Below are 17,443 nucleotides of genomic sequence, written 5' to 3' on the forward strand. Positions count from 1 at the left end.
TATATATATATATATATATATATATATATATATATATATATATATATAGATGGGGCCCAAAAAATTTTCTTTGCGGGGTGGCCCTTTTTTTCTAGTTCCGCCACTGGTAGGTTCCAGATGTAGTGACCACACAGAATGGACAGACCGCGTGAAACACAGAACAACGTTCACGTAACGGGGAGACAAATGGAAATTTGCTCTTTGGCATCTAACTTTGCTACTACAGTTGTCCCGTTATTCAGCCCGTCCGCTGTGGTAGTCACAGGGGCTTGAAATGTACGCATTGTATTCTGTATTCATTTAATTTTTTAATAATTTTTATTATTATATATTATCTATGTTGTAACATTTGTAAAATCGAGTATAATAAACGCTGTTATACCCTTACTTGATCTCGGTAATTGTATTCATTTATTTTAATTCATAGTAAAATATTATGTTTAAAACGTATCATACATGCTATACATGATCATCTAAAAGAAGAAGATATATTCTCAATTGTCTATTACAAGTAGACAAGTTAAGCAGACTCTCCTACAAGTGGAAGACTATTACATTTCACGCTGTAAGGTAGTTTAAGATCGATATTAGTATCACCCTTGATATATACGTTGTAGTATATTATTGACTGCGTTTCATAAAATATATATTACTAGAGGCCTATATTTCAAACATTGTCACAAAAAAACACAAACATTGGCTCAGTTTTTAAAATCTACTACGTAGAAAACGTAAACACTTAACAGGCCTAAAATTTAACAGCCGGCACCAATGGCCCGTCGTTACACGTCCTACATTGTCGCCCCCAACTTCACGCTCAACTGTTTTAAGGGAATGGGGTTGCGTGAGGGCGGAGTTCCTAACCTATAACTAGTATAACATAGTCACATGTGCTACTCATGTGCACTGTTCGATCAATTCAAAACTATTTAAAAATGTTCAAATACATATGGATGGTAAATTTTACGGCTGCTAACGCGAAAGTCTCGAGTCGCATCCATGGCTTGAATCAGTTTGAAGCTACTGAGTTTACCCAACCCGTATTGATACCTGACTTACGCTAGTAAAATTCTTGGGCTAGACGTACTAATGTATCCATTGCCCCAACCACCCCCACTCCTCCTTTTGCGTGTAGACGGCAAAGGATGGAGATAAAGCACAGGGTCTATGTGGATGGATGTGCGTAATGTTTGGATCAATCGCAAGCATTTCCATGCTTATTTTTCCGACATTGGCAGTGTTTCCAAGTTTATTAAGGACAGAATATTGACTTGGTGTCCCAGATTAAATCAATATTTGCGCGGTGGTCCTAAAATAATGCAACGCTCAAGCGAGCTGCTTTTAAAACCTTGCTATTATTATTTTAGTACGGTGTAAATATTATAAAAATGTACTACTTGAATCACTGAACAGAACACAAACTAAACACAACACAACACACACAAAATACATTACACAAAACAAACACACAGTAAAAAAAATACATAACCTGTATTGTAACCCCGTTACATTATTTTAAAAAGGGTTTAATGGGAGCGAACTCTGAATGAAAATAATCACTTTTTAATACAATTATGTATACACAGTCTTTATGAGTATATTTGATAAAAAACCTTTTCTATTGAAAATTTAGCATTAAAGTAACTATTTTAGAGATTTTTGAAACAAACTTTGTCTGATTTCCAAATTAGAAAAATTACTAAAATATACAATAGATGCATGAAGAAAGCTCACGACAAAGTAAATTGATTTAAATACACTCTATGTACATTCATGCCAAACTAAACCTTACATAGCACCGCTTCTATTACAAAATGTTTTATTTCTCCTGAGTAACATATGACTATACAATATTTTTCAATTTTAAAGTACTTTTTGTATTTCAAAACATTATTGTGTTTGCATTATTTGTTAATTGTTGGATTCTTTATAAATTTAGTTTTATAACATAAAACTGTCGGTAAGATCATTGTACTGCTGACCGCATATTTTTAATACTTGTAAAACAATTTTAAGAGAGCTTCACCTGTTTGAAAGAAAAAAAATTCAACAACTAGTTATCATTTTTTTCTGCAGTTTTACGATTCAATTATTTTTTTTGCAGTTTTACATTTGTGCTCTAGATATATATTTTTTCTAATATGTAAATTACATTTACTCAATGAATGTGATTATTTATTTCATCAGTGTGGCATTGGAGACTCATTATTCATCATTTAAATTTAAATACATTTGTGACTGTCCATATTCAGTAGAAGCGCAGAAGCTAAATTGGAACGATATTTTAATCCTCCTTGCTTTTTAACAAGGCGAAGTGAAGTATGCCTTAGATGATTCAAAATCATTTACATAATTTACATAATATAAAATGTACAATGGAAATATATGTTGACAATTACAAATTCATTGAGTCATGTTTAAATCTTTACAACGCATCAAATCATCACATTATGGTATTATTCTAGGTAAACTAAAAGGAGTTTTGAGAAAACGTAGTGACATTCTCATTATTCTCATTGCTACTTCTCACATAATGAACAATGCAAATCCACTAAAACATATGATATAAAGATGAGCGATAACTAGATAACGAGTTAAAACATTATTTCTTTGGGTGGCTGAATACAAAATTTCTATTGTATCCCTATCCCTTACTATCCAAACATTTATTATTATCCTATTTTTAAATATTTCCATATCTTGAACCCTAACCCTATTTGTTTTTTTGGTCAATTAGTGATCGATCTGGAGGTTAATGTTTTTATCTCAAGTTGTTTTTTTTAAGTTGGTCTCGGGAAGGTGGGTAATGTACACGGTTGTAATTCATTACACGGTCAATGACAAAGATAAGTTGACTTGAGGAGGGTAATATCCTGCTCTAACACAAGCACTGTTCATACAATCACATACTAAATTAAATGAAGTGTTTTTAAAAGTAACAGTTAACACTAAAATGCTAATTCAACTGTTCCAAAAACGATCACATTTACTTTATAGATAGTTTTTTAATATGTATTTGCATTATTCAATCTCTTCAATCTCGTTAGTAAGTTCATATGGGTCAATAACATCAAGGTAAATGTTATCCTCAATAACATCAAGGTAAATGTTATCCTCTTCCTCTGCTACAACTCCTTCTATACTTTTTGTTTCCATACCTTTTTTTCTATGCAATAAGTTTTGTGATACTGTGGAAGAAACAAACATCCCTATAAAAAAAAGAATAGACCATAAATATAAATACCTAATTTTGATACGGTCTAGCTTAGGTTTTGAATAATAAATAATTGTATTGTTCTACAATCAAAAATTATAATTGACGATTTCTACAAAAGACATGAAGGGAATATGGGCGTTGTTTTTTTTTTGTTTTTTTTTTTAATTTTTACAATTAAAGATCTAAAGTCTTTAGACTACTTTACCAAGTTTAGCACAAGAAAGTAAGTATGAAACAGCTAAAAAGGGGTTTAAAAATTTTAGTTGTCACGGAAAATCGAAAAACGTCCGCCATTTTGAAATTTTTGGTACTTTAAAAATGCTAAAGCTTTTTTATGTGTGCACTTACAGCAATCACGTTTACACTTCTTATATTTCAGTATATATTAAAACTTAAGTAACGACAACTTTTCTGATAGAGCTACTCTTCAGAATTCTACAAGGTCCGAAAATTTTGCATTTTTAGTATGCGAAAGCTGATATATTGTATATATTTTTTTAACATAAACCTTGTTTTCTTTTTCTTTTTTTTTTTTTTTTAAAAAAGCCATTACGATTCTCCTGTGAAAAGTTGTATTAATACATGTACAACAAATACAGAAAATATGAAGGGAAATATTTTAAAAATAATAAAAAAGTAGTAGGTATTCTAGAGCTAAAACATTGCGAAATGAGAAAAATCAAGGTTTTGGTTATTTTTTTCTGCGCAAATCCCTTTAAAAACTGTATTTATTCATATTAAAATTACAGTATTATAAGCATTGAACATTATTTCTAGTAACAACTATTTAAAAATGTAATAACCTACTTTTGTTTTTGAAAATCCAGATGCCACAGATAAGAATCAAGGTCACTAAACTTACTCCCAGTCCAATTACTATGTTTAAAAATGATTCAAAATAACTCTCTGAAAAAAAAGTAAATTTGGCAGATATAATTTTTTAATTTCTAATTATTGGTCTAAAGAATGGAAGAAAAATCATACAAAAATGAAGGTGTTTAATAATGTATTATTCAGGAAAAATTAAAATAGCCTGAAAAAATATGTCGAAAAGTAGAGCTATTCAGACACTTATATTTACAGCAGCCTACAGTTGTGCCAATATATTCTTAAGAATAAATATTTTGTTTTCTATATTTAAGCATTGTACAAGATCATTTATCAATGTACAAAACAATAATATTAAATCATTGTTTGTTTAAAAGAAAACTGTGTTGTCTATGTATACATAATATAACAGTTCTTCAAGAATAAATTAAATTTAAAAAAAAAACAGCGCACCATCAAACAAATTTATAAAGAAAAACATGTTGAAAATTGATGAATTACTTTTATTTATTTAATGTATGCTATTTTCTAAACAATTCGATTTAATATGATCATTAGTAAACTTTGGGTTCAGATTCTTTACATAACTATAATTGGTTATATTTACCTCTATTAATGTACACTGACCATAAAATACTATATGACTATTGCGTATGAGTTGTAAATTGAAATGTTATAATATAATAATAAAATAAAACGAATTAAGTGAATTTATTTTCAACAATTTAAATACGAATAAAGAAATTCATTTGTCTTAATATATTTTGTCCTAAGATCTTTTGTCCGTGAGATAATTTATCCTTAAGATTATTTTTCCTGAAATCATTTATCCTGAGACAATTTGGCCGTGTTATATTCTGTCTGGGATATTTTGTCTGAGATAATTTTTCCTGAGATTATTTTTTATGGAACCCTTTTTGGATTTCTGTAAATGCTTTAATTAAAGAAAATTGAAATGAGATATACTGTTATTTATATACATGTGATTAAAGCAATTGTATTACCATCTAATTTCAATTCCATATTCATTGTTTCTATTACTGTTCAAAATATTAGACTGCAGATTTACGAGTTTTAAGAAAAGAGGGGCAATAAAGAGAACGGAAAGAGTTACCAATTGCATGTATATGCTGCTATTCAAAATAATTTATTTTTTCTCTTCAAATTGAGTCTTCGACGAATAGGCGCAACAATTATTTGTAAAGAGAAAATACTGGATATAAAAGATTGGAGGGACAGAAAGTGTTATATTATTTTTTGCCATAAATAAAACCAAGTTTGTGAAAAAAAAATATTTTGAGACAATAATATGAACACTGTTAATAATTAGTGTATATTTTTTTCGTATTTTAGAATAGGGTTACTTAAACAATTAATTTTACACTCATAGACATTCGTTTGGCTTTTAAAACTTTCTAGGAAAAAAAACATTGTATTAATTTCTACATATTAAATTTTCTGTTATAAGACGTCTGTTGTCCGTGCTATTTCTTTATGCATTTACTAACCGAAGCCAACTTACCTCCTTTAATAGAAAAGTTATAAACAAGACTTCGCCCATTTCCATTACCAATATGTAGATTCATTTCTGTGAAATCTGAGTTCTGTAGTTCTTTGAAGGTTAAAAGAACAACCCCATGTGCTGATATGTTACGAACAAACTCAATTGAATAGAGAGAATTATTGTGAGTTTCTGAATTTCCATTCCTAATAAAAACGTGTGTTTTATTTTTAACAAGCATATACTGTGTGGGTTTTGGGTAGCCATACACTTCTATCGTAATTATAATTTTGTTTTGTTTTCTTCCATAATAAACTGTATTATTTTTTTCAGGGTGGGTCAAATGAAAAGGGCCTGAAATATGACATTAATTGATTAAAAAATGGAAAAAAATGTATCTATACATTATATGGAAAAGTGTAATTTAATTATTAAATGTATATATTTCTGAAGAGACGTTAGATTTTTAACTAAAATGCAATTAACATTATATAACATACACTTACTTATATGTCTAACATTAAGTGAAGCAATTTATTTGGTCATAAATATTTTAACAATTGTATTCAGTTTTAGTCATGTTTGGTAAGTAGCTTTTAAATCTTGCTATCGGGTAAATTGTTTACACTTACAAAGAACATAAATTTGCACACTTCTGATGATCTCGTCTTTTGTAAAATTTGCAATACACGAATACAATCCTGTATCTTTACATTCACTATTTTTTTTCCAATGTAGAAATTTGCTATTTGCACTTTGTAATAAGAAATGGTTTATTTCATCTTTAATAAGCTTTAACTGTTGGAATGAGGTTCCTTTGGCTTCACAGGCAAAGTTCAGAACTTCGGATTTATTTACAATCAAAGTATTTACATTTTCACCGTTCACCAAGAAACTCTGGATCGTTGGTGGATCTATAAAATACAGTGAATGTTGGAAATATATATTTGATTTTACATTGTAAAGAAATAAAAAAACAGTGTATTAGCTGTAGCTATCTACTATAATATTTTAACCTATTTCGGGATAATATTTTTAATTTGTATGCAATTACGTAATTAATATTTTGGAAAAGGCTACATATTATCCGGGATAATATTTTTAATTTGTAGGCAATTACGTAATTAATGTTTTGGAAACAGCTACACATTATCCATTAATGAAAATGCCGTCCTTTTTTATCAAAATCGGTTTAGTATAAAAGATAAATAAATAAAAATGGAAGGGAGGATTAGCAAAATTATATCAGTATAAATATTACAGTATTTCAGCCAAACTGTTCCAAAACGCTAAAACAGATTAGCAAAAAACAGGGAAACGTGACTAAAATTAGATGAACTTTAATACCTACAACTTATTTGCAAAAGTATTAAAGACATTTTCTTAAAAGTAATAACCCTGTGAATAACTAATTAAAAACAGGTTACTGAACTTTACCGATTTTGACCACATGACCACACTGTCGTTTTATACAAAATACTTCAGAAACATTACAATAATTATAAAATCAATTGAGCATAAAAAAGTGTTGCATGCGATTTTGATAAATGCTAATTTATAAAAAAAAACAATACTCACATAAAACATTTATTAGAACGAATGTGCTGTTACTTTCATAAAGTACTCGTTCATGCGATGCTTCGCATTTGCAAAGTACGCTATTTCGTATTCTTGAAATGTTTAGTACATTAACTCCGTTATTCAAACTAAGAAGAGGTTGATCACACTCTAATTTTAGAGTTGATGTTGTTTCGTTAATTAGACATCGTATGCTGTATAAACCTTCATCTAAGTTAAAATATTTTGAATTAAGTGAGCTGTAGTAAGGTTTGAATTTGCTATTTAATTTCTCCAATTCAATAACAGGTTCTGGTACCGTTTCTGTAAATATAGCAGGTGAATATCAAACATATTTTACCATGATGTTAGGATTATAAAAATTGAATGTATAAAATGATTTAGTGTTTTTAAATGTATATTCGCAAAATTTGCAGTAAATTTCTTTTTTAATTAGCAAACAGTTTACCGAACACTTAGAAAACATTTTAAATCATTTATTTATCCAATACAAGCTGAATTTTTGCACTCACAGTACACCACAAAAAAAAGTCTTTATAAATAATCAAATTTGGCGATCTATCGGCGAATTTTATATTGAAAACTAGTTTATCGCACGTTCATGCATTCTAAGAAGAACATAAACGTATTGTTCACTTTCATCATATGGGAACAATTTCAAACTCTCAGATATTCTTTTATAACAGAAAGGTGGGTTGCATTTTTTTGTGCAATCGGGTGTTATGCTCAGCTTCTCATTTCATAGTGGAACCAGGTATAACACAAATTAAAACACAGTTCAAATGTAATAGTCCAATATAATTTTCAACTTCTACAGGGGAACACTGAACATTGACACCAAACCACTGCCTACTTGCTACGCTCTACACCACACACCACTTACACACTACAGTTCACACACTTCTTTCTTCGCTTGCACACCACTACAAGCGGAGGCCACTCTCACACACACTTTATATAAACATCTACATCTCACGGGTTATAGAAATAAACAAGTTTGTTATAAAACCAAACATTTGGGGTTTTTTTTTGTTGAGAAAACACATAGAAATGAAATTTAGAAAAATATGCTTCATAAGTATTACATTGAATGCTCATGGTTCTGTAACATTTTGAAAGATTTCCGGTAATAGGAAGTGGTAGGCCTACTTTATTTCCGTTACAACATTATAAGTGGAATACTGTTTTTAGTAAGGTAGATTGCTTACAATTCTTGTGTGAACTCCGATAATCGGCAGTGGAACTTTACTCTATTTCTGGATTCTAAAAGACCGATAACTTAAGTTAGGTGATATATATATATATATATATATATATATATATATATATATATATATATATATATATATATATATATATATATATATATATATATGAAAAGAAGTATTCCTTTGCGATATTTCTGATTTGTGAAAATAAAATATTACTTCTACTGGGCCGAATTCTTTAAAACTTTTTTTTCTGTAGGTCTAGACTCGATAACAATGTATTGTGGCATAACCTTCTGAAAGTTAATTATTATTCCCTGTATAAAGTTCTAATTCTCCACTCTATTATACATACATTGTTTTTTTTTTCTGACGCGATTCTTTTCTTCTATATAAATGGCCCGTTGAGGGGGAGATACAACCAAAATCATCACATCAACTTCAAATTTAAGCGAAACGAAAAATATAATTGAAAACGGACGTTCTTTTGGGGCTCCTGCCCCCCCCCCCCTCCCCTCCCTCCCCTGCAGAGTTGCCTGAAAGAAACTCTAAATGCGAGTTTTGTCAAGTTCGAGCTAAGATGCTAGGTTTAGGGGTATGACTACGACTACATTTGGTATGAATGTGCAGTAATGTGTAGAACAATGTTAAATCGGGTAAAATGCTGATTCTGTATAAAAATCCGTTTTCAATTACATTTTTGACTTCTGTTAAATTTGAATTTAAGATGGGGCTTTTGGTTTTGATTTCGGTTTTGAGAAAAAGGCAAAACCATTTACATAGGACCAATATAATCTATAAATATATATAAAGAAATGTGTGTGTCTGTGTGTGTCTGTGTCTGTGTTTGTCTGTCTTTTGTGCACTACTGCACCTTTCATCACATCGCCATGAAGCTTTGGGAATTTGTTGAGAATACTCCTGGGGAGGTTTCTGCGAAAAAGAACACTTTTCAATTACGCGATTCCTCGGCAGAGAGCAATTTAGCACCCTGGATTATGGTGCCTACGTTTGTTTTAAACAGCGCAATAGCCTATGGATACAATAGGGCATTATATTCTTTCACTAAAGTGAATCAGGCGCGTCCGCCAACGTCCTCGTAGGGTGCAATTTGCCCCAGGCTATCCTCAGACTTTCTTCTAACCCCACGGCAACACGAGGGGACGGGCCCGCTAGTAGTATACGAGAAAGTTTAGGGGAGATCGTTTTACGTTTTACACCTCCCTGAGTCGGAACAACATAGTTTTACAATTTTATCAGTATGTCTGTGTATGTGTGTATGTGTGTGTGTATGTCTGTGAATACAATAACTTAAGAACCGTTACATATATGATGAAATTTTATACATTAGTATTATATCAAATGTGTAGATCTGTCTCAACTTTTTAGCCATTTCCGGTTACCGAAAGTGGAACTTATTCTACTTTCAATTTTTCAAAAGCCTATAACTTCAGTATCATGTCTGTAAGATAAATAAAATTTCACATGTAAGTAAAACAATAAACTCTGCTTTCTGACAAAATTTGAATAATTTCCGTTGATCGGAAGTAGAAATTTACGCTATCTCCCATTTCTAAAAAAAGCATATGAATTTATAAAGTATTCCGCACTTATATACACATATTGTTTGCCGTTCACTTGGTGTGTAATTATTATTGGTTTTATGAGATTCTATTGTAGTGTTTCTTCCAGACTTTTTTCTCCGAGGGTGCACTTGAAATTTTCGGCGGGGGGGGGGGGGGCGGACAACATTTTTCGGGGGGGGGGGGGGGGGCGGACGCTGCAAAAGTATATATTTTCAATATAAATTCCATTTCGTTCGGAGAGGCGGTAGACTTTCTTCGCCCCCCCCCCCCCCAAGAGATGCCTGGGAGAAACTCTGTTCTATTCTAGTTTTAAAAAGTCTAAGTATGTAAAGACTGAATAAAAATCATGTCTATATCCCGAGTTGCCATCCTCGTAATGTTATATAAGATTATTCGAGAAAATTTCTGGGAAATCATTCCATTTTATTATGTATCCTTGATGCAACATTTAACTGCTATGCATATTCCATTGTCAATAAAAATATTTTTTTTTTTTTTGAAAATTAGTATACATTTTAAAATTAGATAGTTTACTTGGTTTAAGAAAGCTATTTTGTAATATTACAAAAATGTATAATTGATCTAGCACATGTTTGACAACATGACGCTATATGGAGTGGTTCAATATTCTGTTAAATAATGTGGGTTACGGAATAAAGTAGTTGAATAGTTTATTTAAGTTGAAGTTTTAGCTGTAATTTTACACTATTTCCGATAAAAGAACTGTCGTGTGATCGACATGAAATTACTGGATTAAACTTTGAATAATTAACATAAATGAAGCAACACATTTTTATTTTATTTCAGGGTAGCAAAAGTCTCTGTAATGGTAAATTCCAAATTATTTTTTTATCACAACATATATAATATGTATAACATGTGCATTTTGGTGTGAATATTATAGAGCTTTGAAGGTGGTTTTCCTAAAAAAATATATACAGTATATGTGGTCATACGTTTTGTAACACAAAATGATTCCTATATATATATATATATATATATATATATATATATATATATATATATATATATATATATATATATTTATATATATATGTATATATATATATATATATATATATATATATATATATATATATATATATATATATATATGAAGAGTTGATTTTCAAAATGCAATATATCCAAAATTTGGGTTTCGAGAAAATCGCACTTTTCTCCTACACGAAGCCATTGTACAATATGCTAAAACTGTTTATCAATTTAGGTTCATAACCCTCATATAAATAGGACTAGAATGGTTTTTAAAATGTACCTGCATAAAAAGATGCTTTTTTTTGGTCCCAAAATTTGCGTTTCGTTGCAAAATGAGGTATATCCAGCTTTTGTTAAGCTACAAAACGCTGTATATCCATTTTTTTTTCTAATAATACATCTGATGTCCAATATTTTAGTTTATTATTTTATTAAGACCCACTTATATTCCCAGTGTTATCATCTCACTACAATTGTACCATGTTTTTCTGTTACTTTAAAGTGTTTTTAGTGAGTAATTTCAGTTATTTGAAAATTTTTCAAAAATGATGCAAGTCTCTAACGAGAGACTTTAATTTGAAGAGTACAGCTTGTCTTTAGGTTCATAACCCTCATATACATAGGACTAGAATGGTTTTTGAAATGTACCTGCATAAAAAGATGCTTTTTTTGGTCCCAAAATTTGCGTTTCGTTGCAAAATGAGGTATATCCAGCTTTTGTTAAGCTACAAAACGCTGTATATCCATTTTTTTTCTAATAATACATCTGATGTCCAATATTTTAGTTTATTATTTTATTAAGACCCACTTATATTCCCAGTGTTATCATCTCACTACAATTGTACCATGTTTTTCTGTTACTTTAAAGTGTTTTTAGTGAGTAATTTCAGTTATTTGAAAATTTTTCAAAAATGATGCAAGTCTCTAACGAGAGACTTTAATTTGAAGAGTACAGCTTGTTTTTAGGTTCATAACCCTCATATAAATAGGACTAGAATGGTTTTTGAAATGTACCTGCATAAAAAGATGCTTTTTTTTGTCCCAAAATTTGCGTTTCGTTGCAAAATGAGGTATATCCAGCTTTTGTTAAGCTACAAAATAGAAATAAAATGAAAATTTTGCGCCGTGAAGATTAAAATTAAGTTTTCCTAATAGTAACTGAGTAGCTTTACAATATGGGCACGTTATCTCATTTTTTTTCAAAAATGGCGCTTATCGCGTTTTGAAAATCAACTCTTCATATATATATACATATACATATATATATGCAATATAATTATTGTATTTACCTAAAGTATAAAAGTGTGAGATACTTTTTCCGAACAACGTGTCTTTCGCGGTGTTAGTCACATTAGGATATAGGTTGATATTGAACACATACTGGCCTTTGTTGATCTCATATATTTTTAGTCTGCAATCAGAGTCGAAATAAACTGGATTGTTATAGGGCTGCCTATGTGTACATTCAAAATTTTGATGTTGCAGACTTTTCATCGGTTTCTGAAAAAGATTTACAATGATGAATTTCTTTCATATTTATTTATTTCCATACTCATATTATATATAGTACAAATATATTTAATAAGTTATGTAATATGTTCGAAAATAAAATAATTATCAAGAATGATTAAATTATATTTGCTAAAAGCACTATCTCAATTGCAATAGCATATTTTTGTAACATTTCTTTGAAAACTTACTGTGCTGTCGACCTACTTTGGTAAGTCAAACTTACTCAAAAAACAATTAAAGATTTGATGATCTAACAAAAAAACAAATTAATACACAACTCACTCCATTAACTGAAACAGACACAGTGCCTCTAACAGTAGGGTATCTCCTGTGAGTTTTACATTGCAGCATTATATGATCTTTCAACTCTAACAATTGACAGTCTAGATGATTTACTTTTTCTGAAAACATTCAATTCCACGTTATTACACAGATTCTCAATTTATCAAATATATATATATATATATATATATATATATATATATATATAAATATATATATATATATATGTATGTATATATATATATATATATATATATATATATATATATATATATATATATATATATATATATATATATATATCTTTATATGTTGTAGTTTAAAACTTGCAATAAAACCACTCCCTAAATTTTTTGTAAACAACATACTGTAAACGTTCAAAAAACACGAAAACACAGTAGATTTTTCTTCTTTTCTTGGAGTAAATGTTGACATTTGTAGCAACCAGGTCCCTTCAGAATTTTTCCAAGGATTCAGTCTCGTTACATTAAAGATGTTCAATTCAACAGACAATACATTGTTGTGGTGCGTTATGAAGCTCTTAAACCAATTTGTTTGGGGATCATTTATGCAGTTTTCATTAACGTAACAATCTGATACCACTTCATTGTTTAAATTCCATATAAATCTCTGGGTTTTAGAAGTCAGTGTTACATTAAAGGTCTTTGATAATTTCCAGTTAGTGTTCTCCTCAACTGGTTCACAAGATTTAATTTCTGAAGAATATATAAATTCCAGATAGGGTTATTTTAAAAATTCCTAATCAATTACTTCAAATATATATATATATATATATATATATATATATATATATATATATATATATATATATATATATATATATATATATATATATATATATATATATATGTATATGTATATATATATATATATATATATATATATATATATATATATATATATATATATATATATATATATATATATATATATATATATATATACATATGTTTGTATGCAACTGTATGTATGTTTTAAACAGAAAGCTGATTACAAAAACAAAATATTTTTAAAAATACTTGAGAAAGTTGAAGACCATGAGCAAATGATAATAATTCTTACATTTCTTCGTCATTAAAAATAAAAATTTCTTTTTATTGTTTCTTTTGTCCTGATTTTATTGTGCTTGTTTTTTTTTTTTTTTTTTGAGCTTAACAAATTTTTACCAGCCTTATTTAAAAAAAAAATAATAATAGAACTCAAACCTTGAATGCAAAATAATCCAATCCAAGAAACATATGCAATAATCATCACCCACATTGTAATCTGCATTCTGGCATTAATTTGAAATTATAATTTTTATACCTTCTTTATCTCTCAAATACCGATTAGTTTCACTATTTATTCATGTATGCCTGAAATATAGCAGCATCGTCAACACCTAGTATCATGGTTGATGTGTAAACAATCGACACACTCTGCCCATCGTTTATTTGAGTCTTTATCTAAGTAAATACTAGAGGTTAAAGTAAACACATATCAACGTTTAACAGGGACGAAAACTTTAATTATCTTAAAATCTGTTTTATGAAACTTCCTAGTTGAATATTTACGAAAAACCAAATGCTATCGGAAGTGAAACAGAAACTTGAACATTTTTCGAGTATATCTTAATAATAGGTCAGTTGAAACAGGAAGTAGCTTATGAATCCTAGTGGCCTTGTTAAAATCTCTTAATAAACAAAAACTACATCAACCAGTGGCTACAGTAGGAAACACGCCATTTTAATTAAACTAACATACTTGAACAGTGAATCTAGAGCAGTGGTTCCCAAACTTTTTCGAGTGGCGACCCTCTATTATAAAAAGTAAGTGACCCGCAAACCCCATAGAATTAAAAAGCCGATATTAATATGAAAATTAATAAGCACTTAAATAAGACTTTCTAGGAGACTTTCAATATGAACTACTCTTGATAGCTGTTTTAATACGATGAGTAAAATTCCATGCTATTTACTAAACATACGCTGTTAAGTTTTTGTTGACGCCAACCTATGTCATTATCAACATTCAATTTATTTCTTAATTTTGTTTTTAATCGGAGAATAGTGTTGAAAATCTATTCTAGAAAAGTTAATCAATTTTACGTTTGGGTATGAATGGTGAATACTACACCAAAATTGTGCATACAGTTTTTCATCTTACGTGGAATCATTCTGCAAATCGAAGAATTCATCTTGTAATTCATCGTGAATGCTGGCAACATCAAGGGAAGTAGAGAATGGGTAATGCGTCAATGCAGATTCTTCTTCTTTCAGCTCAAAGAAATAGCGCTGCAGTTCGTTTTCAAGAGATTCAAGATGCCCAGAAATGGCTTCTTTCAAAATTTTAATTATTTCACAATCAGATTCATCTACCACACGCAGAGTTTCTCAAATTTTCAATATTGCCAAGATTTATTTTCTTTACCAATTTTGTAGCTTTGATAAAAATGCCCCGAAATTATCATGGAAAGTGATAATATTCGTTCATTTTCCCTGAAGCTTCAGGTTAAGCTTATGTTTTGTTCGAATACATCTGCTAGGTATGATACTCTCTCCAACTACTCTATGTCGTTTTAAGTATACCAAAAGGTCTTGTTTCCTTTGCACTTCCAAGAACAAATTGATTTTAGATTTCAATTCAAAATCACGATTCACAAAATTTCGTTTGACAGCATACTGTAGTGTAGAAAAGCAGAACCTCGTGATCTATATTAATGTTGTTGCTCAGTTTTTGAAGGCTCCAGATTTAATATAATTCACGACTTTTACTTGTAGTGGAGTCGGAAGCGTCTTGATGGCGATGGCATACCGGTGGATTCCCCTTGGTTAGGGAGCTAAATCTTTTCTGTTTTCTGAATGCCCGATTATGACCTAAACTTAGATGGTGCACAAAATAGCATCTCTTCTTTGCTATCACCTGAATGAATACAAAGAAAAGCAACTGCGAACACGAACTAACGTCTGTTGATTTATCAACTTAAAAAGCAAACAATGGTGAAAGCTTGATTTCATTAAAAAATTGTTATTTAACATCTACGAACATGTCTGCTATAAGCCGATGAATTTTGGAATCCACAAAAAATAAACTTGACCATCGTCAACATGCAGGGTTTTTCTCCTATTGTGTTGTTTTTTGTTTTTTTTTTTTTGCTTGGCAATTTCTATCGTGGCTTCATTTGATGATTGCATTAATGCTGTGTTTCCTTTGGTGAAAACTTCCTGTTCAATCAAGTCTCTGACGTTTGCAACTAGCTTCACGCGGATGAAAGTACTCCTTATCTTTTTTGGTGTGTTCCGAATGACTCAAATGACGTATTAGTTTTGAAGATTTCATAAACTCGTGACTGAGAACAACTTTGTACAGTACGCATTGCTTCTTATCTATTCCATTTCCAGTGAAGTTAGTAAAGCCGAATTTCAAATATTCTTCTAAATATTTATGTTTTGTTTCTCATTGCTAAGGTTTAGAATGCCAGTTGGCGACCCCCCAGAAAGCCCTCCCATGGGGGGTCGCGACCCCCCGTTTGGGAACCCGTGATCTAGGGAAAACTCAAGTGCCTATTTGTTGGCTAGATGAGTCAATAGAAACTGAAACTGAAACGATTGTTTTCTGCTTAATGGTATTTGTTCTTCAAACTTATGGACTTCTAGTTTACAAGTTTGACATATTTATCGTGATTATAGAAATTTTACTTGTTATCGCTTGTAAAAGAGTCAGCGATAAGTCAGTTTTTTTGTAGTGTCACTGTTTCATGTAATGTTAAGCTTTTGTTCTAACTGTGCAAGGCTGCAGAGACACGCGTATCTTGTTTTAAACAAAATCACTCTACTTAATTAATAAAAAAGTTTTGTTTGGTAAACTTCGATATTTCAAACGTGAATTAGAAATCAGTTTGTAGTCAAAGTTGGCTAAAAAGTAAGAAGTGCTAGTAGTACTATTTACCCGTCACAATCTCCCATTTCGATTATCTTTTTTTCTTCGTCATTTCTATGCACATATATTTTTCTAAATCATCCATAGGTTTTATTGCAAGGACAGGATAATATAAAAAACACTTCTACAGAGATGGGGTGTGGTAATAAGGAAGATATGATTTTGATACAGTTAGGAGCTAAATTCTCAGTTAGCCGAAAAAAATAATTATTACACACATACAACTAATTGTTGTTGGCAAAGATTGATTGATTTTTTCAATTAAATCCAATCAATACAAGCAACTCTGATAAGTATGGAATACACAAATTTTGGGCTTTCGACTCATATATCTTCGCAAAGGTAAAGTTTCCTTTCAAACCTGACGGTCTATAGGACAAGTGAAGTAGAGTTCACTTGTTTCTGTGACCTCGGCATATGAAGAGATACTGTGGTCAGCACTATGCCCAGCCGCCCCTACTTTCCCTAAGGTGAGTTAGGTACCCATCAGATTTGGGTGGACTCAGGGACGGTCTACTGACTTGAACCCGGATTCAAACTCGACACTTACGGGTTAGCAGCTTCACAAAAAGGGTGCCCATATTATGTCAATGAAAACAAAAGTTCCCTGCCAGCAAAAAGAAATGTCCAGTTATTTTAGTTCTATCTAACAACTGTGCTCTCTGAGGTGTAAACAGGTTTTAAATTAATATATAACTATTTTTTTGTAAACAAAGAGCAATGAATTGGGTTTTTTACTGTAAAATTCACATTACATGCTTACGTCACTAGTTCACATGACACACATACAGCCAAT

The 17,443-nt window shown here is 30.4% G+C and overlaps 1 protein-coding gene across 1 annotated transcript; it reads right to left on the reverse strand.

Moving 5' to 3' along the window:
- Positions 1-1,650: 1,650 nt before the first annotated feature.
- On the reverse strand, positions 1,651-14,254 carry LOC131943845 (uncharacterized). Its single transcript, XM_059304129.1, has 9 exons — positions 13,935-14,254; positions 13,077-13,424; positions 12,709-12,827; positions 12,204-12,414; positions 7,125-7,427; positions 6,179-6,460; positions 5,568-5,900; positions 4,025-4,123; positions 1,651-3,188 (listed from the first exon to the last, which is right to left on the reverse strand). The coding sequence occupies exons 1-9, from the start codon at positions 13,999-14,001 to the stop codon at positions 3,022-3,024; spliced, it is 1,929 nt and encodes a 642-aa protein (XP_059160112.1). The 5' UTR covers positions 14,002-14,254; the 3' UTR covers positions 1,651-3,021.
- Between the last annotated feature and the right edge of the window lie 3,189 nt (positions 14,255-17,443).

This window comes from Physella acuta, unplaced genomic scaffold (genome assembly GCF_028476545.2).
Source record: "Physella acuta isolate Inbredline_101_S28 unplaced genomic scaffold, ASM2847654v3 ptg000469l, whole genome shotgun sequence".
Taxonomy (NCBI): domain Eukaryota; kingdom Metazoa; phylum Mollusca; class Gastropoda; family Physidae; genus Physella; species Physella acuta.